At 38.6% G+C, this 24800-nt stretch overlaps 1 protein-coding gene across 3 annotated transcripts in view; it reads left to right on the top strand.

Annotated features, from left to right (window-relative positions):
• PRRG1 (proline rich and Gla domain 1) overlaps positions 1-24800 on the top strand; it is a 140507-nt gene that overhangs the window by 64371 nt on the left and 51336 nt on the right. For all 3 annotated transcript variants that reach the window (XM_026513285.4, XM_026513286.4, XM_044389358.3), the window contains exon 3: positions 22005-22165. In XM_026513285.4, the coding sequence (XP_026369070.1) occupies positions 22005-22165 (161 nt within the window). The remainder of the gene's footprint in view (positions 1-22004; positions 22166-24800) is intronic.

The following is a 24800-nucleotide window of genomic DNA, read 5'->3' on the forward strand; positions in this document are numbered from 1 at the left end:
AATTTTGGGAGTTATTGTTTTGTTACAATGTTTTTTTTTTTTTTTAAAGATTTATTTTAGAGAGAGAGAGAGAGAGCACAGGGTGGGGAGGGACAGAGGGAGAAGGGAGAGAGAATCCAAGCAGACTCCCTTCTGAGTATAGAGCCCAGTGCAGGGCTTGATCCTGCAACCCTGAGATCATGACCTGAGCTGAAATCAAGAGTTGGTCACCCAGCTGAGCCACTCAAGCACCCCTGTTTTGCTATGATGCTTGAGTAGAATTGGATTTTTAAGTCATACTTATTTTCCATGTGAATTTCTTTTATATCAGAACATACTTCTCTTAGTGTATGTTCTAAGTGCTAGAGCAGCATTTCATGATATTTCTTAGCCTAAGATACAGTTATTGATTGTGAATTTCACTGTCTTAAGAACAGAGCTTCTGGAAGAAATTCATTGTGTCGTCTCAGTAATAGCTACAAGATGCTCCTATACCTGCTTTACAAAATGGGAATAATATTTAGCCATGAATCTGCAGAAGGATTAATTTTGCTTCATTGTATAGAAAACAATATTAGGAATAGCTGAATGATGGCAAGCAAACGGGGCTTATTTGTGGAGAATAATTAAAATAATGTAGCTTAGCATTTTTTGTTTTTCCTCTTCCAGTATTTAGTCTTTAGAAATTTACCTAGCCTAGAAGAAAATCCTGGGTCTCTAAGATCTAAATCTGGAAAGTGAGCTTCTGTCTTCATTTTCTATACCTAATGGAGACTTAATGGCCTTGATGTTCTCGTATCCACGAATATATAAAAAAACGGCAGTGTGCCAGTTACACTCTGTTTTTTATTAAAACGTAGCAGCATAATTTCTTTGGGTCACTGGATGTACTTGGCTCCTTTAGTCCAAGAAACACAAACATGTTACCCCGCTTATCAAGACTTAGTGGAAGGAAAGATGGTTTAGAGCTACCACGGTAAATCTCTAAGCTCTTTGATTCACCGCTGAAATACTGCTCAGTTGAGGCCAATCCTAAACTTTAACTCTGAGCATACAGCTCTGTATTTTCAAACAGGGAATGAACATTCAAACTGACAAGCCTTGTAAAGTGACTTTCTCTTATGTAGTGTCTAATTTTATTTGACAGCTCCCTGGTTTATAGTTCAAGTAAAGGCACACATTTAAAGCCAATTAATTATTTCATTTTCTGGCCTGTATTAAATTTCAGAGTCTCTTTATTACTGTAGCATATTCATGCCTCTGCAGTTTAGATGATGTCACCAGTTTATCGTAAACCCTTATCTTCATAATTTTATAACAGTAATACAAATCTGCTTGGAGTTGACAGCAGCCATTATTTTTTCCTGGCAAGTCTCTTCCACTAGGAAAATGAGGTAACTATTTAAGGGTCAAGCTACTTTAAAAGAATAAAACAAGCTCATTATAGTGCTTGATGCTTTTTGTCTTTGCTGCAGTCCTCTCTGCCTTTTACCTATTTAACAAGAAAATAACCTTTGGTACATAAGTTAGGTTTGCATTGTTGACATTTTTTTTTCATTTGAGGCAAAATTCACGTAACGTAGAATTCACATGTTAACGTGTACAATTCAGTGACAGTAATTTACAATGTTATGCAACTACCTATTTCCAAAAATGTTCATCACCTCCAGAGGAGACCCCAGACACATTAAGCAGTCAGTCTCCATTCCTCTCCCTAGGCCCTGGCAACCTGTAATCTGCTTTCTTTCTCTATGGATTTACCTATTCTGGATATTTCATATGAATGGAATAATACAACATAAGACCTTTTGTGTCTGGCTTTTTTTTTCTTTTTGGGGGGGTTTATCCATGTTGTATTAGTATTAGTACCTTATCCCTTTTATGGCTGAATAATATCCCATTGTATAAATATACCACATTTTGATTATCTGTTCATCAGTTGATGGGCATTTGGGTTGTTTCCACCTTTTGGCTATTGTAAGTAATGCTGCTACGAACATTGTTGTCCAAGTTTTTGTTTGAATATCTATTTTCAGTTCTTTGAGATGTGTATGTAGGAATGACCGTTGACATTTTCGGCTGGATAATTCTTTGTATGGGGGGGGGCGTGCTGTCCTGTGTGTTCTAAGATGTTGAGCAACATCGTTGGCCTCTTCACACTAAATGCCAGTGGTTCCTTCCTCTCCAAGTTGTGACAACCAAAAAATGTATCCGGACATTGCTAAATGTTCCCTAGGGGTGTAAAATTGCCCTGGGCTGAGAACCACTGATTTAGAATAAAGGAAAGTAAATCTTTAGAGACAAGCCGTAATACACATTTTACGATGTTTTTCAAAGAAGTAATTTGAGTCTAAAGGAGAGCATTATATGGTTCTGGAAACCAGGGTATAGCCCTGGTTCCATAATCAAGCTGTTGTGTCCTTGGGTAAGTCACTTAACCTCTGGATTTCAGTTTTCTTGTCAATAAAATGAAGGGATTGAGATGGATCGGTGGTTTCCATTGTGCTCAGTAAAACCCTAGGTTTTCTTTCTTTTTTTTTTTTTTTTAAACATTTTATTTATTTATTCGACAGAGACAGAGACAGCCAGCGAGAGAGGGAACACAAGCAGGGGGAGTGGGAGAGGAAGAAGCAGGCTCCCAGCAGAGGAGCCTGATGTGGGGCTCGATCCCATAACGCCAGGATCATGCCCTGAGCCGAAGGCAGACGCTTAACCGCTGTGCCACCCAGGCGCCCCAACCCTAGGTTTTCTAAAGGGATCCCTGAGGAGCCACCATGAGGGAAAGGAAGAAAACAAAGTATTCCTGGTAATTAGCACCTCCCCTTGAGGCAAAGCAAGCAAAAGGTTGCATTCTGCTATCATTCCTAGAGAAGATTCACATATAAACAATATTAATTCCACCAGTAAAAAGTCATTTCTAAAGTCCGTGTGCTAATTTACAAAGGCGCTAATTTGTCAGACTCCATTTCCTAAATCCATTATGCTCTGCTGTTGTTGGCAGGAGAAAAAGGTAGCTGAGTGCTCTCTTTTGAATCCTGTCTGAGTAGCCACCTCTGGAATGTGGCTTTTTGATTAACTGTAGAACATGTTCTGTTAGGACAATTATCCACTCCTAGAGTCTAGATTACAGCTAACTATTACATAGGTAATATCGTACTGTCTATGTTGACAAGTTGTAAATAAAGCATTAGCTAGAACATAGAGCTAGGTATTTAAAACCATATTTTGTATTTGGTGAGTTCTGTCTACCTGCCTTTTTTCCCATTAAATGGCCATTATCAGTTATAGTTATTTCCGTATTCTTCCATATGGGAAAGAACTATAATCAGTGTAGATACGATCCATAAACTAAAAAGAAATGTTTATGGTTCTAAGAATTGTAACCACTAAGACAAATGATACTCTTGCTGATACAGTCGAGGCACTAGTGACGAGAAATATCCATCTATGGAATTCTTCTGTTTTGATGATTCTACCTGACTGTGTGCTTAATTTTGTATAAATTAGACCATTTGCTAATTCTCTGTTTCCTGTGGGTAATGTGCACCCCCTCACCCATAAATATCATGTATTAAGAGTATCCTACCTTTAAATCAATTCTTATGATCGCTCGTAACTTGATTGCTGCCATCTACCATCTCATGAAAAATTCTTTAATAAGGAGTTATGAATGTAAAATTCCTTCAAAAGAAAATTTGGCCTTCTACCTTTTTTTATGAGATAATCTACTAGACCATTTCTCTGTATCTCATTATTCCTTATTAAGCATGAAATCATTGGACAAGAGATATCTGAATATACGTTGTAAAATTTGGTTTTAAAGAAAACCATATTGAGTTAGTAAAACTCACTCTTGGGGGAACCATGTTTGTTTTGTTTTTAGAGAATATTGACTTTATAGACATATATTACCTCTGTTGTTTTCTCTCTTATAGAAGTCCATTTCTGGCATTTGCTCTACACTTATTCCTGGAAACCTGCCTGTTACCATCTGGCATTTTGTCACATACCTCTGGAGGCACAAAGATATATAGATATAGATATTTTTAAAGATTTTATTTATTTATGTGACAGAGAGACAGCAAGAGAGGGAACACAGTAGGGGGAGTGGGAGAGGAAGAAGCAGGCTCCCAGCGGAGGAGCCCAATGTGGGACTCGATCCCGGAACGCCGGGATCACGCCCTGAGCCGAAGGCAGACGCTTAACGACTGCGCTACCCAGGCGCCCCAAGATATATATTTTTTAAGTGTTAGGTAGTGATCATAACCACCACATTGTCCTTAAAAAGCAGCTTCAAGATTATTTCTTCTCTCAAACCCTGAGGCTTCCCGCTCTCACTAGCTCAGTCCTGTAACTTCAAATTAATTTTTTAAATATCTGAGTTCTAATATGGGCTTCAGCTCCCTAATTCCCATGAAAACATATATATATACTACATATCATCCTAAGCTGTACATCTGTGACATCTTGATTGGGTATATGAACACTACTATACAACAAAGTTTGAATTAGAACACCTACCCCCTATGAAAAAATTAACTTTTAAGTTCTACAGATAGGTTACAGAGGTGAAATACAATTGGGAAATACTTAATTTTTTTTCCTACCTTATCAAGAAATAGGAAGATGGTCCAAATGGCATTTGCATAATTTTATTTTTTTATTAAATGAAATGTCATTTTGGAATGTGAGTATGTGTTTTTTTAGGAAAGTTATTTCCGTCAGTCTATGATAAGAAATACCTACTTAATACCTTTTTCAGCCAGAAAAAACCTTGAAGGCATTGTATGCGTGACCAGCTGAGTAAATAATAGTATCAAAATGGCTTAGAAGCAAGAAAACAAGGAATTATGAATATGACGTGTTGTAGTTTTAATATAATTCTGAGCACAGGGTTGGGTGGGGAGGGTGTGACTTGTTGATTTTCTCTTGTTATTTATTTATTTGCTGTTGGTTTGGGGGATGGTGGTTGCTTGGCTGGAAAATAGTGTATTCATATTTCAAAAGGATTTGGATAAGATACACTACGCCTACTCAACAAAAATCTTTCCAGTTATAAAACTTCACAGTTACAACTGAGAGGGCCTAAGAAATCATATATAACACCTAAGCTTCACAAATTAGGAGACAGGCCCAGATAAATTAAGCAAGAAAATAAAGAATCATGCAGCCAGTTTAGTGCCAGAGCTGGCACAGGAATCTGCATATTGTGACTATAAATTTAGGACCTTTTCACCATATTATACTCCTCTCTTTTCTTGCAGTTTCACTGGTCTCAATTCAGGGTTGGTGAAAGTGGTGAACAGATATTGGCTTCGAAAAGATTGTTTCAAAAGTCAGTGTTCATGTGACAAACAGGAGGCTCATGTAAGTGGATGGCTTAGCATATTCTGCAGTCTTGTGAGAATTCACAACTACACAAGATATTAGAGATTTATTCAGAAAAGAGAAACAACTTCCTCTTTAGAGTGTGGACCCATTATAGATTCAGTTGTTGCTGTGCCAACATTTACACAACATTTGTCTAGGAACAAACTTTCCATTTGAATAAATACATTTTGCAGATTACTGATGCTTACCTTTTTAGTTAAGTGTTAAAAAAAAGTTTTAAAAAGTATTTTTATGGAAATAGTTCTAAACAGATCATATAATCTACTTCCTTCCTAAACAATGTCCTGAACATCATGGTCCTTTCTTGGTGACTCAGATTCATCATTATAAACATAATCACTGATGCCTACAGCTTTGGGAGTTGTTAGTATGGGGGAAGGGGGAGGTTGAAGCCTATTCCAAATAACCCTCAAAGGGCCTTCTGTCTCTTTTTCCCTTGCGTTCAGATTAGTCAGCTTTCACTTCTTGTTTCTCTTAATGTGTCGAAGTAGTTCTGCCCATCCCTGCACCTTCTACTTTTCAGCTGTAATGTGCAGTGAGGCTTTCAAGTTTCATCGCCAGGCTCGTGGATGAGGGTTGCATAAGTTGATCCTTGATGAATATAAGGGAGCTGTGGCTTCCTTGTAGGTAAAGCATAGGAAAAATTGTAATGTAAGACCTTGGTCATCTCTTGTTTCTCAGTTCATGAGACTGGGTTTATTTGAGTGTTTTCTGCATAAATGATATATTACTATCGATATCCACAACGATCATGTAAAATATTGAATAGCTACCTGAACTATCAGATAACCTAAAAATGAATAGAAAATAATTTAATTATTCAGTGTCTTTTGTTGTCGCTACTCCTGATTGTTTTTATATATGTCATTGTATAATTTTCATTTCTTATTCTAGCCTTAAGATCTTCTTTGTGGTCTGTTGTTAAAATTCTAATGATGATGGGCTGTCAGCATACATTTGACCAAACTCGAAGTTAATAAAAGTAAGCATATAAGTTATTGTAAAGGATGCTTCCTTATGATTTTGTCACAAATGTCAGATCCTTATAAATAAGGACCAGAAATAGACCTTAATTTACATTCTGAAGAATTTCTAATATTTTAAAATCTCATATCTCCCAAATATTTATTAATCATCAAAGTATATTGTGGCCACTACACAACATTAGATAATTGAAAGAACCTATGAGATTCTCATAAGGCTTTAGTAGCAGCTGAAGGTATGGTGCAGCAGGAGAAAAATGACTAAGGTGATTTTTAGTCACACAGGACACACTTTGTCTTCTAACTGTGAACCACCGAGATACGTCTAAGATAACCTTGGTTTCAGGGGAGCCAAGGCACAAGTTCACTGAGAATCTTTGATACTCTGCTGGTCATATAGCTGAAAGTAGATTGCACAATAAATTAAGTCAGGTGCACACAGTCTGTACATTTTTTTAAAAAATTTTTATTTATTCGACAGAGAGACAGCCAACGAGAGAGGGAACACAAGCAGGGGGAGTGGGAGAGGAAGAGGCAGGCTCCCAGCGGAGGAGCCTGACATGGGGCTCGAACCCAGAACGCCAGGATCATGCCCTGAGCTGAAGGCAGACGCTTAACGACTGAGCCACCCAGGCGCCCCTAGTCTATACATTTTCAATAAGCAGTCCAGACAGACTAGTACAGAGTACCTCTAAGGGAGTTTCAGACTTAAAACAGCACTTTATAAAGCTAGTTTGGGACCAAACGCCCAGGCATCCCTAGAATTAAGCATACAGATTCACTGCAAGTTAACCCGATCCTTATTCATTCTATATTTTCTGAGTGTATTTTTATTATCAGTTTGGCAGATCTGTTGTTTTTCCTTTTATGCAATAACTGCCACCATGATGGTGACAAGTCATACTGCTATTTATTGAGCATTCATTCTTTGCCAAGCCCTGAGCAAAGTGTGTTATGTACATTACCTAATTTATAACTATGAGATTGGTGCTGGTATTCCAGTCTTACAGATGAAGAAAGCAAGCTTAGGGTTTTTGCTTTTCTCCCATAGCTGTTTGCTCTAACAACTTTTTCTTACTTTCTAAACGTGAAACTGATGTGCACCAATGAACAAGCTTGGGATACCAGTGAGATCACATTTGTTACTCAACCACAGCCCCTGGTAATACAAGAATGTCTTTCTTCTTTCCCTGACCAACCAAATTTCCCAGGGGGAGTTCAAGAGCTCTGGGGTTGCACATTAGGTCTAGAAGAGTAGGTCTTGACTCTTGCATTGAAGAAAAGATAATGGAATGCTAGATTAATTGTGCAAAGTTCCCATTCTCTGTTACTCTTGATATTCTTGCTACTGTTGCTGGTATGTAGTCTTATATCAAAACCAGGGCACCTAAACCAGGTGTTCTGGCGCCCAGAACAGTTCCAAGTAAACTAAAGGAATCACTACAGCAATTGAATAAGTTGCCCTAGCTGGGCTGGTAGTAATTTCCAGCAGTTCTGGGAAAAGAAAAGGGCACCTTTCTATTCAGCATTTCACTTACTTCTGCCCACCCACTCCATAATACAGTAGGTCTGATTTCCCAGCGTTTCAGCTATTTAGTGACCTTGTTTCAGTTTTTATATTCCTGGTCTCTTCTACAGGCAAGCTCATAGAACCAGAGAGGCTAACTGAGCAAGGGCTAACTTTGTATAATCTACAACTGAGTGATGTGGCTAGGGGAACTACACTGTATTCTTTTCTTGCTACCTGTAACTCTTATGAGGGCTGCAGTAACCCATATGACAGGTTTCAGTAACTTTGAACCTTCAAAAGGATCTTGGTTTCCTTTCTCAGAGAAGGAACTTCCCAGCCCATTTAAGCTTGGAGTGCCAAATAGATTTGGGAGAGCAGTGGCAAGATTCCATCTGTCTCCAGAACCTGTAGGTCGGAGTCTCCCACTTTCTGAGTTTATGGTGTCCTTGATTGTCAGAGTGATGTTTTTCATAGCAGCCATAGGCCAAAAGAAGTACCTAATAATTCCATTTATTAAGTAATTAGGTCCAAACAACTTAATAAGTATTTATATCCTGACAGCTTAGTAGCCATTTGAAAAAAGTAATATACCTAAATTGAAAGAAAGTAATATTTTTATTTCAATCTTAAATAGCCGTGCATAGGATGTCTGTTCCTGTTGGGCACTACCCAATTTCTCAAACCTTGGAATCAAATTGGGTACTGCCACCTCCATTTCCTGTGCCATGCTGATTTTTCACACAGCATATTTTTTTTTAATCACAACTGAAAATCCAGCTTCACAAAGGAAATGAGTATAGAACTATCTAACGATGAAACCATTAACTACCTCAAGCTGGTAATTTGGCCAACAGATGTTGAGTATCAGTGCATTTCCTTCAAAAATATAAAATGTCTGCACATTCTTCATGAATTTGCTGCAGCACCCTAGTGGGCCCTGGTACACACTTTGGGTACCAGTGTGCTAGTTCCTTGCCAAGTCAAAAAGCATCTGGCTATGCCCTCTTCCCCACGACAGTGTGTGTCTAGCTACTCCACCTCTACATAACTATTAGGGGAAATGAGATGGTTCTTTTAGAACAAAATATATTGCTCCAAAGGGAGCACAAATAGAAGTATTCTACGCGTTTCAAAAGATAGTTTCTCTTGCTAAAAAAGAATATTTAAGTGCTGTCTCACTAGAAACTTTGCTGTAAATGTATTTATTTCACAATCATATATTAAGTTTGCAGTGCTACTTCATAATTAAAGGCATAGTCCGTGGGTTCCCAGCTTCTAGTCACTTAGTCTTCAAGTTCCTCCCATTCTGGCTTTTCAGTATTCCGCACTTATTGAATCCTATTCTTACCAAGTTCTTTACGAAAGACAGGTTGGATCAAAATACTAATAATGTATGGACCTCTGCCCTCAGGAAACTTACGGTCTTCAGGGGGAACCAGATAGGCGTACCAAAACTTAAAATACAGTTTAATTAACTGCTGTAATTGGGGTATTCACAAATACTCAGAATCTAGAGCACCTCTGTCTAATGAATTGGGTAGTAGAATCTGGGGAAAGTTTTTAGAGGCTGTTACATCTGAATGGAATAGGAGTTCACTAGGCAGAGTAAATATTAGGTACAAAATTAGAGAGGCATAAAAAAAATGGTGAATGGTAAGATTTGGTTTGACTGAGGGATAAGGTGCATGGTGGGTGTAGTGGCCGAAGAAATCACTCAACAGCCATATCTTTCCCATCTTTTCCCTTCTTTCTATTCCTGTTGCCACTGTTCTAATACATGACCTCATTATTTCTTAATCTGGTCTGTTGTAAGTACCCTTTTACCTGGCCTTTATCCCTCCCTTTTCTCTTCATCCTGCCCCTAAATCTGTTTTATATATACATTTTTTCTAGGTAATGAAGTAGTAATCTAAAATCTTGAGTGTTATCGAATAGTTTGAATATTTTAGCTTAACATTAAGTGCCTCCATGACATGGCTATTGGCCCCCATTTCCAGTTTCATTTTCCATTCCTCCTATTTTGAATCTTATACTCTGACCCTACTGACCAAGCTCACTGTACCCTATTTATGTCCCTTGCTTTTATTCAATTCAAAGCCCTCATTCAATATTTCATTTTCCTAGGATGTCCTTCCTCACCATCTTTGCGTGTCCTGATCCTACCAATCCTTAAAAGGCCAGCCCAAAAAAACTTTTCAGGAGTCCTCCTCCAGGTTACTTTCCCACACCCAAGCATACGTACCCAGTAGAGCTATGCCTGCATTCTGACCTCGAAGAGCATTCACCGTGGTCAGTCTTTATTTAGAGTTCTTTCCGTGTTTATCTTTATTATCTTTACACTGAAGAACCTTGAGGGCAGAAGCCATTTGCTAGTCATCTTTGTAACCTGTCATGATCTCCCTGTACATAGTCTATATTCAGTAAGTATGTCCTAAGAAAAAGAATTGTGTTCACTTAAAAGAAAAATGTAAATACTTGCAACTTTAAATAGTGGCTACTTCCGTGAAATCAGACCCAGTGTGAGAGAACTGATTAGATAATTGGAGTAGACATTTCTTGGAGGCGGTTTTTAATTTGCAGGCCTTATTGTCTGCTGTTTTTCAGCAGATGTTTGTACATGATTGCACTTGGCTAAACATTTTTGGCATTAAAATACCAATTTTAGTATCCTACAATGTATTAAGAAATATATTCTACAACTACATATTTTGTTTATGGCAGTAATTTAGGTAGTTACTTGATTTATTTTTATTCTCTTTTGAAGAGAAGGCTTAGGTGAGAACTATTTATTTTGAAATTATGAAAAAGTAGTTACATTTTTAAAATAAATATACTTATTTCGTGGGTGTGTATATACCAGTCTTAGATTTTAAATATTTTTATTAGTAAGGGTGTTTTCTAATTGAATCTAAAGAAAACAGTTTAGGTTTTTCTTTATTTCCTTAATGAGAGAAGTACATGTTTCACTAACACCTCAGTGTTGAGTTCTCAAAATAAATTTACATCCTCTATACTTGTCATATCATTTACTCTCTGATGCAGGCATGCAAATGATTCCAGATAGCTGTGGGCTGACTCACACCCTTTGATGAGAAGGAAGCAGAGGAAAGTGATCAACTTTAGTTTTAAACATCACTGCCTTAGTTTTTGAACTCCAAATATAAGCCCTTGCATCTTGGGAAGTGCCCACTGTTTTAGGAAAAGATAGTCTGATCTTATCCTATAGGTCCAGGCTGCTACCTTCCCCTTTATTTTGTTTCCACATTGAAAAACTCCTAATTCTGGTATCATCCGTTAGATCTCCAAATTGCTTTGATGAGGACCTGCCACAACTTCCTGTTCCCTAACATATGGCCGACAAAACTAATCTATAACAATATCATTCCTACTGGTCAGAGTCTTTGGGTGGTATCTTTTTTAATTTTTTTAAAATTTTCTGTTAATTTTTCTAAAAATTTATTAATTTTTAAATTTAAATTCAAGTTGGTTGACATATAGTGTAGTATTGGTTTCATGAGTAGAATTTAGTGATTCGTCACTTACATATAACACCCATTCCTCATCCTAAGAAGTGCCCTCCCCCTCCCCTCCTCCCCTCCAGGAGCCCTCAGTTTGTTCTTTATATTTAAGCATCTCTTATGGTTTTCCTCCCTCTCTCTTTTCGTCTTACGTTATTTTTCCTTCCCTTCCCCTATGTTCATCTGTTTTGTTTCTTAAAACCCACATCAGGAGCAAAATCATGATATTTGTCTCTCTCTGACTTATTTTGCTTAGCATAATATCCTCTAGTTCTATCTACGTTGATGTAAATAGCATGATTTCATTCTTTTTGGTGGCTGAGTAATATTCCGTTGTATATATATATACCACCTCTAATTTATCCATTCCTCTGTCGATGGACATCTGGGCTCTTTCCATAGTTTGGCTCTTGTGGACATTACTGCTATAAACATGTGCCCCTTCCAATCCCAATGTTTGTATCCTATGTTTGTATCCTTTCGATAAGTACCGAGTAGTACAATTGCTTGGTCCTAGGGTAACTCTATATTTAACTTCTTGAGGAACTTCCATACTGTTTTCCAGAGTACTAGTTTGCATTCCCACCAACAGTGTAGGAGGGTTCCCCTTTCTCTGCATCCTTGCCAACATTTGTTGTTTCTTGTCTTGTTCATTTTAACCATTCTGACTGGTGTGACATGGTATCTCATTGTGGCTTTCATTTGTATTTCCCTGATGCTAAGTGATATTAAGCATTTTTTCATGTGATTGTGAGCCATTTGTATGTCTTCTTTGGAGAAATCTGTGTTCATGTCTTCTGCCCATTTCTTGACTGGATTTGTTGTTTTTTGGGTGTTGACTTTGTTAAGTTCTTTATAGATTTTGGATACTAGCCCTTTATCTGATAAGACGTTTGCAAATATCTTCCCGATTCTGTAGGTTGTCTTCTGGTTTTGTCCATCGTTTCCTTTGCTGTGCAAAACCTTTTTATCTTGATGAGGTACCAGTAGTTCATTTTTGCTTTTGTTTCCCTTGCCTTCGAAGACATGTCTAGCAAGAAGTTGCTGCGACTGAGGTCAGAGAGGTTGCTGCCTGTTTTCTCACTCCAGGATTTTGATGAATTCCTGTCTCACATTTGGTCTTTCATCCATTTTGAATTTATTTTTGTATGTGGTGTAAGAAAGTGGTCCAGATTCATTCTTCTGCATGTGGCTTTCCAGTTTTCCCAATACCATTTGTTGAAGAGACTGTCTTTTCTCTATTGGATATTCTTTCCTGCTCTGTCAAAGATTAGCTGACCATGGAGCTGAGGGTCCATTTCTGGGTTCTGTATTCTGTTCCATTGACCTAGATGTCTGTTTTTGTGCCAGTACCATACTGTCTTGATGATTACAGCTTTGTAATAGAGCTTGAAGTCCAGGATTGTGATGCCTCCTGCTTTGTTTTTCTTTTCAACATTCCTTTGGCTGTTCGGGGCCTTTCTAATCCCATACAAGTTTTAGGATTATTTGTTCTAGCTCTGAAAAATGGTGTTATTTTGATAGGGATTGCATTGAATGTGTAGATTGCTTCGGGTAGTATAGACACTTAAACAATATTTATTCTTCCAGTCCAGGAGCATGGAATGTTTTTCCATTTCCTTGTGTCTTCTTCAGTTTCTTTCATAAGTGTTCTATACATTTCAGCATACTGATCTTTTCCTCTTTGGTTAGGTCTATTCCTAGGTATCTTATGGTTTTTGGTGTAACTGTAAATGCGATCAATTCCTTGATTTCTCTTTCTGCTGTTTCGTTGTTAGTCTGTAGGAATGCAATTGATTTCTGTGCATTGATTTTATATCCTGCAACTTTGCTGAATTCACGTGTCAGTTCTAGCAGTTTTTGGGCAGTCTTTCGCATTTTGTACAGAGTATCACGTCTTCTGTAAAGAGTGAAAGTTTGACTTCTTCCTTGCCAATTTGGATGCTTTTTATTTCTTTATGTTGTCTGATTGCTGAGGCTAGGACTTCCATTACTGTGTTGACCAACAGTGGTAAGAGTGGGCATCCCTGTCATGTTCCTGACCTTAGGGGATGAGCTCTCACTTTTTCCCCACTGAGGATATCAGCTGTGGGTCTCTCAATATGGCCTTTATGATATTGAGGTATGTTCCTTCTATCCCTCCTTTCTTGGTTTTTATCAAGAAAGGGTGCTATATTTTGTCAAATGCTTTTTCTGCATCTGTTGAGAGATGCAGAACCATCATATGGTTCTTATCCTTTTTATTAATGTGTGTATCACGTTGATTGGTATGCAGATATTGAACCACCCTTGCATCCCAGGGATAGATCCCACTGGATTGTGGTGAATAATTCTTTTAATGTACTGTTGGATCCTGTTGGCTGGTATCTTGGTGAGAATTTTGACATCCATATTCATCAGGGATATTGATCTTTAATTCTCTTTTTTGGTGGGGTCTTTGTCTGGTTTTGGAATCAAGGTAATGCTGGCCTCATAGAATGAGTTTGGAAGTTTTCCTTCCATTTCTCTTTTTTTGGAATAGCTTCAGAACAATAGTTATTCATTCTTCTTTAAATGTTTGGTAGAATTTCCCTGGGAAGCCGTCTGGCCCTGGACACTTGTTTGTTGAGAGATTTTTGATTACTGATTCAGTTTCTTTGTGGGTTATGGGTCTGTTCAGATTTTGTATTTCTTCCTGTTTCAGTTTTGGTAGTTTATATGTTTCTAGAAATTTACCCATTTCTTCCAGATTGCCTAGTTTGTTGGCATATAATTGCCCATAATATTATCTTACACTTGTTTGTATTTCTTTGGTGTTGGTTGTTATCTCTCCTCTTTCTGTCGTGATTTTATTTATTGGGTTCTTTCTCTTTTTGATAAGTCTGGGTAGGAGTTTATCAATCTTTTTTTTTTTTTTAAGATTTTATTTATTTATTTGACAGAGAGCAGGAGAGCACAAGCTGGAGGAGCAGCAGACAGGAAGGAGAAGCATACTCCCTGCTGAGCAGGAAACCCGACGTGGGGCTCAGTCCCAGGACCCTGGGATCATGACCTGAGCCAAAGGCAGTTGCTTAACTGACAGAGCCACCCAGGCACTCCTCAATCTTGTTAATTGTTTCAAAGAACCAGTGCCTAGTTTCGGTGATCTGTTCTGTGTGTTTGATCTCTGTATCATTGATTTCTGCTCTAATGTTTATTATTTCCCTTCTCCTGCTGGTTTTAGGCTTTATTTGCTGTTTTTTCCAGCTCCCTTAGGTGTAAGGTTAGATTGTGTGTTGAAGGCTTTTTTTGCTTCCTGCGAAAGGCCTCTATTGCTCTATACTTCCTCTTATGCCCACCTTTGCTGCATCCTAAAGGCTTTGGATTGTCATGTTTTCATTTTCATTTGCTTCCATATATTTATTTATTTATTCTTTAATTTCCTGGTTAACTCATTCATTCTTTAGTAGGATGTTCTTTAACCTCCAAGTAATTGTGGTCTTTCCAAATTTTTTCTTGTGCTTGACTTAAGTTTCATAGCGTTGTGGTCTGAAAATATGCCTGGTATGATCTCAGTCTTTTTGTGCTGCTTGAGGCCTGATTTGTTACCCAGTATGTGATCTATTCTGAAGAATGTTCCATGTGCACTCAAAAAGAATGTGTATTCTGCTGCTTTAGGATGAAATGCTCTGAATATATCTGTGAAGTCCATCTGGTCCATTGTGTCATTCAAAGCTATTGTTTCTTTTTGGTCTGCTTAGATGATCTGTCCATTGCTGTGAGTGGGGTGTTAAAGTCCCCTACTGTTATTGTATTGTTAACAATGAGGTCCTTTATGTTTGTTATTAGTTTTATATATTTGGCTGCTCCCAAGTTGGGAGCATAAATATTTACAATTGTTAGATCTTCTTGTTGGATAGACCCCTTTATTATGATGTAGTGTCCTTCGTCTCTTATTACAGTCTTTGGTTTAAAATCTAATTTGTCTGATATAGGGATGGCTACTCCGGCTTTCTTTTGATGTCCACTATCATAATAAATGTTTCTCTACCCCCTCCCTTTCACTCTGGAGGTGTCTTTGGTTCTAAGATGAATCTCTGGTAAGCAGCATATCGATGGGTCTTTTTTTTTTTTTTAATCTAATCTGATACGTCGTGTCTTTTGATTGGAACATCAAAGCCATTTACGTTCAGAATAATTATTGATAGATATGAATTTAATGCCATTGTATTACCTGTAAAGTCACTGTTCCTGTAGATTGTGTCTGTTCTTTTCTAATCTTTGTTTCTTCTGGTCTCTCCCGTTCAGAGGAACCCCTTTAATATTTCTTGCAGAGCTGGCTTAGTGTTCACAAACTCCTTTAGTTTTTGCTTGTCTTAGAAACTCTTTATCTCTTCTTCTATTCTGAATGACAGCTTTGCTGGATATAGTAGTCTTGGCTGCATATTTTTCCCATTCAGCATGTTGAATGTATCATGCCACTCTCTTTTGGCTGGCCAAGTTTCTATGTACTGGTCTGCTGCTAACCTTATGTGTCTACCCTTGCAGGTTAAGGACCTTTTGTCCCTAGTTGCTTTCAGAATTCTCTCTTTATCTTTATATTTTGCAAGTTTCACTATGATATGTCTTGGTGTTAACCTGTTTTTGTTGATTTTGAGGGGAGTTCTCTGTGCCTTTTGGCCTTGAATGCCTGTTTCCTTCCCCACATTAGGGAAATTCTCAGCCAAATTTGTTCAAATAAACCTTTTGCCCCTTTTTTCTGCTCTTCTTTTTCTGGAACTTCTGTGATACAGATATTGTGCTTTGTGGAATCACTGAGTTCCCTGTCTATATTCGTGATCTAATAGTTCTCTTTCCCTCTTCTTTTCAGCTACATAATTTTCCATAATTTTATCTTCTATATCACCTATTCATTCCTCCTCTTCTTCCATTCTTGTTGTGATTTCATCCAGTTTTGCATCTCAGTTATAGCATTTTTTTATTTCAGCCTGACTAGTTTTTAGGTCTTTTATCTCTGGAGACAGGATTTCTCTGGTGTCTTCTATATTTCTTCCAAGCCCAGCTAGTATTCTTTTTTAAATTAATTAATTAGTTAATTAATTTTTATTTTTCAGAAAAAGTTTTACTCAGCCAAAATATGTACTGTTAGCATTAACTGCTCTCCCCAAATGATAAATTTCTCCAATATTATATATTAATAATATTTAGCATTGTTAAAGTTTATTCAATTATTGTAGAATATTCTGTTTCTTAGAGTTCCAAATGATGAAAAAGGTTGTAGTCTGTTGATAAAAAGTCAGGTGTGTTTGATGGATATGGCAAAAGTTTTTGGCCCTATTAGGTTATTCCCTGTGGTGGTCTGGGATTTCACCACCTATGGTGGTCAGATGTTGTCATGGAAAAGTATAGGTCCATCCATGTCTGCTAACCAGTGCAGAGTGCGTTTAGATCCATTTTTGATACATAATTTCAACTTCTTGACAATAAGATGCTAATGTTAGTTTTGCCTGAGTTAAAAGTAATGAAATACTCTCTTTGCAAACCACCATACTGTTACCAGAACCTTCTTTTGGTTGTAGTAATGGTTTTTACATATGTTTGGGAACTTCATCAACATCCAACCATTTTCCAGACCACTTTCATTTTTTGTCCAAGCTTATGATCTTCTTTAAAATAGGTCTCTGTTCTTTCAAATCTTAAGGTATGAGCACATCTCTAATCATCTCAGTTTATGATCATCCATCAGTTGGTGTCCAACTGTCTTACCATTCCTATTGCAGCCAGGTGTTGAGAAATTGTAGCAGAAACTCCTCTAAGTCTGGTTCAAGGCCTCAAATTGCTATTTTGGGGTTAGCTTCAACCATGGTTCTCAATTGATCTTCATTTAAAACAGATTTGGGTTTCCCTTGAGGTTCATTTTTCAGACTCAGATCCCCAAAATAAAATTTTTCAAACCACCACTGTATATAGTCCTTTCACTAACAGAACCTTCTCCAGAGATAGAATTGATGTTTCTACTTGGTGTGGCTGCACTATGTATGTCCTAGTTTAAATTCCTATAAAAACAGTATTCACAAATATTTCAAAGATATGGTACTGTTCATTTCTGTAAAAGGTGTTGATTTCTCTGAGTGTTTTACTTTTAGAAGTTTCCTATCAAGAAATACATAACCACAAGGACAAGATTTACATGCAGCAGGAACTTGTTGGTCACACTCGGTGCATGACTTGGTGACCATCCTCACTTTCTTGGTGCCAGTTGAAGACTTGCTCCTCTCTAGCAGCAGTGGTGGTGGCAGCAGCGGCAGCTTGGACTCCTCTAAGCCCAGCTAGTATTCTTATGGCTGTTATTCTAAATTCTTGTTCAGATACCTTGCTTATATCTGTTTGGAGCAAATCCCTGGCTGTGATTTCTTCTTGATCTTTCTTTTGGAGAGATTTCTTCCATCTTGTCATTATGTCTAGGTTTCTGTCTTTTGCATTTTGAAAGCTTGTTATGTTTCTTGCTCCCTAGAGTAGTACTATATTAAGAAGGGGTCATACGCTGTCTAGGGCCTGGTGCTTCAGGAAGTGTTCCGGTGTATGCTGTGTGCACTCAGTTGTTGTGTTTTGGCTGCTATTTCCCACAGGTCAGTCCTCTGCACAGTTTCTCCTTGCTTGCGGTGGGGAGCGTTTGGACCTTTATCTAGGTGTGCTTTTATTTGTTTGTTAAGGTAAGCCTGATTTAAAAAAAAAAAAAAAGAAGAAGCCTGATCCAAGAAAAGAGTGAAGGAAAAGGAACAAAAAAGCAAACAGACATGAAACTGTAAGCCTGATTCCAAAGAAAAAGAAAGAATAAATAATGAAAGAAAAGAAGCCTGATCCAAAAAATGAAAAAAGTCAACAAACAAAACAACAATTGAACAAAAAACTATAAGCCTGATTTGAAAGAAAAAAGAAAAAAAGTAAAATAAAAGAAAAAAAATTTAAAGTAATTAAATAAAAGAAAGTCTGATTCTATTTCCACCAGAACTGAAGCTGATGCTTTGGAGCACTCTGTGATCAGTACACTTGGTACATGCAAGGGACCTGTGTTGGTCTTCTGAGGGAGAGGCCAGCTGCGCTCACTATCTCACAGTCAGACTTGTCCCCAGCCTGGTGCAGGGGTGTGGGGTTTAGTGTAAGCAACTCCAGCCTCCACTGGAGGTGCTGTGTTTTTCTCTTGGAAGTCCGACCTTGCTGGTGGGGGTGGGGGGTGGAAGATGGTGTCACCCACCTTCTCAACCCTGTGGGGAGTGGAATTCACAGCTGCTGCTATTCAGGGGGCCCTCACAGAAAAGTGAACAATCTCCCCTCCTTTGTCCCAGGCTTTTGTCAGATCCCTGCCTTCAACCTGTCTCTGGACTGTCAGCACTGCTGGCACTTCTGTGTTTTATCTCTGACCGGTGACTGGGATTCAAAATTCCAAATCTTAAATGACCTGGCAAGGCGCAGACCTGCTGCCCTTCCCTGGAGAAGAGCCTTACAGCGATGCGCCCAGCACCATTCTGCCCCAGAAAAGGAGTCCCACGGCTGCGCAGGTGCATGGAGTGTATGGTGAAGCACAGCAAAAAGATGTCCCCTGCTGTTTAATGGCCGTTCTATGGTGTCCGGTAGACCTTTTGTCCTTGGAGAGGCAATATACACTCTTCCAGATGTACTGCAGGGAGGGGAGCATTCTCTCTTATTGTGACCCAGGGGGATCCCCACACCACAGTGTCTTGCAGGAACCCTACACATTGCTGTCTCCACTCTCTCCCTCTCTCCTTGACTTCGCTCTATGAAAAGGGCTCCCTCCCCTCTGAGGTACTGCCGCTTTTCTCTCTCTCTCAGTTCATGTCTCAGAACCTCACATCTGTTCTCTTCCTCAATTGTGCAGGTTGTTTTCTTAATCGTCAGAGCGATTTCCTAGTTGTTCAGAATGATTTGATGTTGATCTAGCTATATTCAAGGGACAAGGCAAACTCAGGGTCCCCCTACTACTATGCCATCTTAACTGGGTGGTATCTTCTAATTGACCAGATTTATTTGGCAAATGAGATAAAATCTACTTGCAAGCATATTCTACCTAGACTTCTCCGTATTATATTACTTTGCCGCCCAGTACAAGAAATACAAATACTGTGTTTGTGGAATGCTCTTGATTATTTGATTAGGCTGGGATTAGAGAGATGTGTCCTGCTATACGTTACCTTAGAGTTGCTTAACTTTGTGAATTAGCCTTCTTTCTGGTTACAAGCATTAGCTGCTTTCCTTGACTGCCTTTTCCATCTAGATAGTATATAAGAAAATTGTTTCTGAGGAGAATTTAGTTTTTTCTTTTAAAATCTTAAAATACATTGTTGTTGATTGGTTTGTTTCCAAGAAAACTGCCCCAAAATCCAGGAATATCTTAGACTGTTTTAATATATCTATTGTGTTTAAAAACAAGGAAGCAGATAATCCTGATCAGTTTTACACTTGTCAGACCACTCAGTAATGCACTGAGTGTAGGACACTGTATTTTATGAGGTAAAGACGGTGCAGACTCCTATCGATTTTATATGGCCAACAGATGAAGAATCTAGACATGCTTATCCTGGAAAAAGAGAATCCTCAACGGAAATCAGTTATTGTCTTCATGTATTAGGTGGTCTATTTATGGAGGGGAATTACATGTCATTTCAGAGGTCATGAATAAGACCAACAGCTAGAAAGTTGTTATTTCAGTGAAATGTTCTTTGATAAGGGCTCTGTAATCAAATAAATACGACAAATGTATGTATCATATTCCTGTTCTGGAAGTTTGCAGATATAGATTAAATATATGTTAAGGTCCCTAAAAAGTCATGTAGTAAAAGATCTTATTAAATTTGTTAGTGCCAACATTCCATAAACACCTTTCTCAGAACTAGTTTTCTAAGGAGCTCACATTTAGGTAGTGGTTCTCAAACTGTGGTAGTTAGACCAGCAGCACGAGCATTACCTGGAAACTTATTAGAAATGCATCTTCTTAGCTCTGCCCCAGACCTATCGAATCAGAAACTCTGGGAGCTGGGCCCAGTAATCTCAGTGATAATAAGTCCTCATGGGGATTCTGATGCTACAACTGTGAGAAGTACTGCTGGAAATTTCACTGTTTTGGTTTTTTTTTTTTTCCAACTCAACAGCACCCTTTTCATTTCTTTTGTATTACTTGCCATAATTTTTATTTTTTACAGTTTCTTCTAATGATATTCTTTGACTCTGTAGTTCATTTTTATAGATGGTTATCCTCCTGAGGTATAGAAGGAAGGAAACGCTTATGAAAGGCCTACCATAGTTTTCAACCTAATGTAGGTGCCATCCAGGTGGTATCAATTTGGATACTGTAAAGAATCCTAAGTAATGAATCCATATCTTCTGTGAAGTGAAATATTCATTTCTATGAGATAAACCTTAAATTCATTGCTATTGTTGCCATTTTTAAAAGAGCACTTACTGTTTTTCATTTACTTTAAAATGTTCTTTGTAAAATGTAGACTTTTTAAAAGGATCTGAAATGTGCCCTTTCTTATGTTAGAAGTCAATAAGATTAGAGACTTTTCTGATTTCCTTGCATTAGAGATTAAATTCTTATAGCATTGTACTTATCTATACAAAGAAGTATGAATGACACTTTCAGAAAAATGAAATTGTATTTTAAAATGGATCTGTATGTAAAATTAAAAGTAATTCCCCATAAGTATGCCTGTAACTAGTGCCTTCTTTATTTTACTGGTATCATAAATGTGCATTTTGTTTGTTTATCTGAAATGCCTCTATAAGTCATACGGAAGAATTTTCTTTTTCTGTAGGACAGTGAAATTCGGTTGATATATTAAAATATCACAATATATTTAACTTAAGTGTATTTAGGACAAAATTATTAGTGTTCTTTGGAATGAATTATGGCCAAATTCATCTTAATTTCTTGACACTGTCTTGTCAGCTTTTCTTTTCATACAAATAAGGGTTCTCTGGGTTTATATTACTAGGTCAGTTGGAGCTTTATTTATTTTTATTCAGGGGGACAAAGACTGGTAGTCTGGAGACTGGATTGTGATTTGGTTGCTGGTGTCCAACAGCAGAATGCCTGGAGAAATCCACTTACAACACCAAGTATAAGGAGGCACCTGGGTGGTTCAGTCAGATAAACATCTGCCTTCCATTCAGGTCATGATCCCAGGGTCCTGGGATCGAGCCCCACACTGGGCTTCCCTGCTCAGCAGGGGGGTCTGCTTCTCCCTCTCCCACTGCCCTTCCCCCACGTTTATGCACTCCCTCTCTCTCTCTTTTTAATAAATAAATAAAATCTGTAAATTAAAAAAATTAGTATAGGTAGTGGATCACTATTACTATTTTAAACACTGATGGTTGGCAGGAATGTGCTACAGTCTGAATCTAACCACGAATTATGTCCTTGTCCCTGCCCAGGGCAACTGCTACTGAAAGGACATGCTCACGTGAGGAGGAAGACAGCAGGGGTGGTTTGGAGCTAAATGTTACTTTGTTGCGGACTCAGGGGAAGAGGTTTAGGATGTTGGCTGTGTTTTCTAAAGAGCGCCTAGCAGTTTTCACCTTGGGTATTAAGCTTCTACATGTTTTTCAATTTTATAATTTTATGCTTATGATATTATCTCTTCTTAGTTTTCCTCACAGGAGAAAAAGCCAATTCAGTATTGAAACGCTACCCAAGAGCGAATGGGCTTTTTGAAGAAATAAGACAGGGCAACATTGATCGTGAATGCAGAGAAGAAATCTGCACCTTTGAAGAAGCAAGAGAAGCTTTTGAAAATACTGAGAAAACTGTAAGTATCTCGGCAACTTTGAAGGAACGTTCACAGCTTTGCCTACCTTTTGGATGTATGTTTGCCGTCTGCGTTCCCGAACTGTGCGCTGCTGTCAGGTACAGATCCATCACAAATTACCTTTGTGAAGAACTCGGGAAGGGGCATCTAACTAAGACCGCTCTGTGGACAGGAGGCCAGGCTCGCTTCCCCGAGTCTTGTTCTGTCTTGGAGGGCCCTGTTTCCACAGGCCTCTGCTGAGCCGACACTGATCATCGTAGCCAGGGGAAGCTTGTTTCACTCGGGGCTCCGACGGGGAAAGTTAGAGATAGCATCACCTGACTCTGCCTTATCAGGGAGAAAGTGTGGAGGCACCTAATAGATACTGACACTGTTTTAAAATCTCTCACTTCTTGGGGCGCCTGGGCAGCTCAGTTGGTTAAGCGGCTGGCTCTTGATTTTGGCCCAGGTCATGATGTCAGGGTCCTGGGATGGAGCCCCACATCAGGCTCCACACTCAGCTGGGAGTCTGCTTAAGGATTCTCTCTCTCCCTCTGCCCCTTCCCCCAGTCTCCTGCTCATGCATGCGTGCTCTCTTTCTCTCTCTCTAAAATAAATCTTTTAAAAAATACCTTTTACTTCTTGTACAAAAGAAAACACATATCCATATTTGAACTCCCTTCCCCACTCTAATACTCCTTACCTTTCTTTACTCTAGATGGCATGCTGTTCAAGGAGAGCAGGGATGGGAACGAAAAAGGCAGTGGTATAAATTCTGTGGAACTGCTCTGGAGTTGGAAATGACATTACCAGGGGGTAGCCATTATATATAAAGATCCATTCCTGTGCAGTGACCATGAAAATAACACTAGGTGCTAAACAAGTGGTGTCAGATGTGCTTAGAGGGATTATGTCTCAGAAGCAGCAGATATAGAAGTTTTAAAGAAAGGGGTTTGTTTGTTTGCTCTTGAAGATTTATTTATTTATTAGAGAGAGAGAGGGAGAGAGAGAGAGAGACTGTGAGTGGGGGGAGGGGCAGAGGAGAGAGAGAATCTCAAGCAGACTACCGGCTGAGCATGGAGCCTGATTCAGGGTTTGATCTCACAACTCATGAGATCACGACCTGAGCCGAAATCACAAGTCAGATGCTTAGCCCACTGAGCCACCCAGGCACCCCAGAGAAAGAGGTTCTGATCTTTTGTTAGGTAGAAAAGGACCCAGGAGTTAGAGGAAGGAGCTCAAGGAGAGACGATCAGGGAAGCATCATCACTGGATTCCAATGTGCAAAACAAAAGCAAAATCAATGTATAAATTGATAAGCTGTGAGCATCAGTTTTTATATTTTTATTTATTTTTTATTGAAGTATAATTGACATACGATACTATATTAGTTTCAGGTATACAACATATTGATTGGACAGTTGCATACATTGCTTAACGGCCACCACCATGAGTATAGTCATCTTCGGTCACCATACAGTGTTATTACAATATTACTGGTTATATTCCCTCTGCTGTACTTTTCATCACTGTGACTTAGTTTATAACTGGAAGTTTGTACCTCTTAATCCCTTTTCTCTATTTTGCCCATCCCCCACCCACCTCCCTTCTGGCAACCAACAGTTTGTTGTCTGTATTTAAGGGTCTGTTTGTTTTAGATTCCACTTATAAGTGAAATCATATAGTATTTGTCTTTCTCTGCCTCATTTATTACACTTAGCTTAATACCCTCTAGGCCTGTTCATGTTGTTGCAAATGACAAGCTCTCATTCTGTTTTATGGCTGAGTAGTGTTCCACTATGTGTGTGTGTGTGTGTGTGTGTGTGTGTGTGTGTACACCACATCTTCTTTATCTGTTTGTTTATCCTTGGACACTTAGGTTGCTTCTGTATCTTAGCTATTATAAATAATGCAGTAAACATTGGTGTGCATGTATCTTTTTGAGTGAGCGTTTTTGTGTTCTTTGGGTAAATTCCCAGTAGTGGAATTACTGGGTCATATGGTATTTCTATTTTTAATTTTTTAAAAAAGATTTTATTAGAGTGAGTATGAGTGGGGGAAGGGGTGGAGACAGAGGAAGAGGGAGAGGCAGACTTCCCGCTGAGCAGGGAGCCTGACGTGGGGCTCCATCCTAGGACCCTGAGATTACAACCTGAGCCAAAGGCAGATGCTTAATTGACAACCACCTAGGTGCCCCCCTATTTTTAATTTTTTGAGGAGCCTCTATACTGTTTTCCACAGCGCACTTACATTCCCACCAATTTACATTCCCACCAACAGTGCACGAGGCTTCCTTCTCTCCACATCCTTGTCAAAACATTGTTCCTTGTCTTTTTGATACTAGCCAGTCTGACACGTGTGAGGTGATATCTCTTTCTGGTTATGATTTGCATTTCCCTCATGATGAGTGATGTTGGGCATCTTTTCCTGTGTCTGTTGCCTATCTGTAGGTCTTTTTTGGCAAAGTGCCTTTTCAGGTTCTCTGCCCATTTTTAAAATTTGATTGTTTAAAGTGGTTTTTGTTTATTTATTTATTTTAAATAAAATTTATTTATTTTTTTAGAGACAGCACGAGCAGGGGGAGGGGCAGAGGGAGAAGGAGAGAATCTCAAGCAGACTCCACACTGAGCATGGAGCCTGACTCAGGGCTCAATCT

This window comes from Ursus arctos, chromosome X (assembly GCF_023065955.2).
Source record: "Ursus arctos isolate Adak ecotype North America chromosome X, UrsArc2.0, whole genome shotgun sequence".
NCBI lineage: Eukaryota > Metazoa > Chordata > Mammalia > Carnivora > Ursidae > Ursus > Ursus arctos.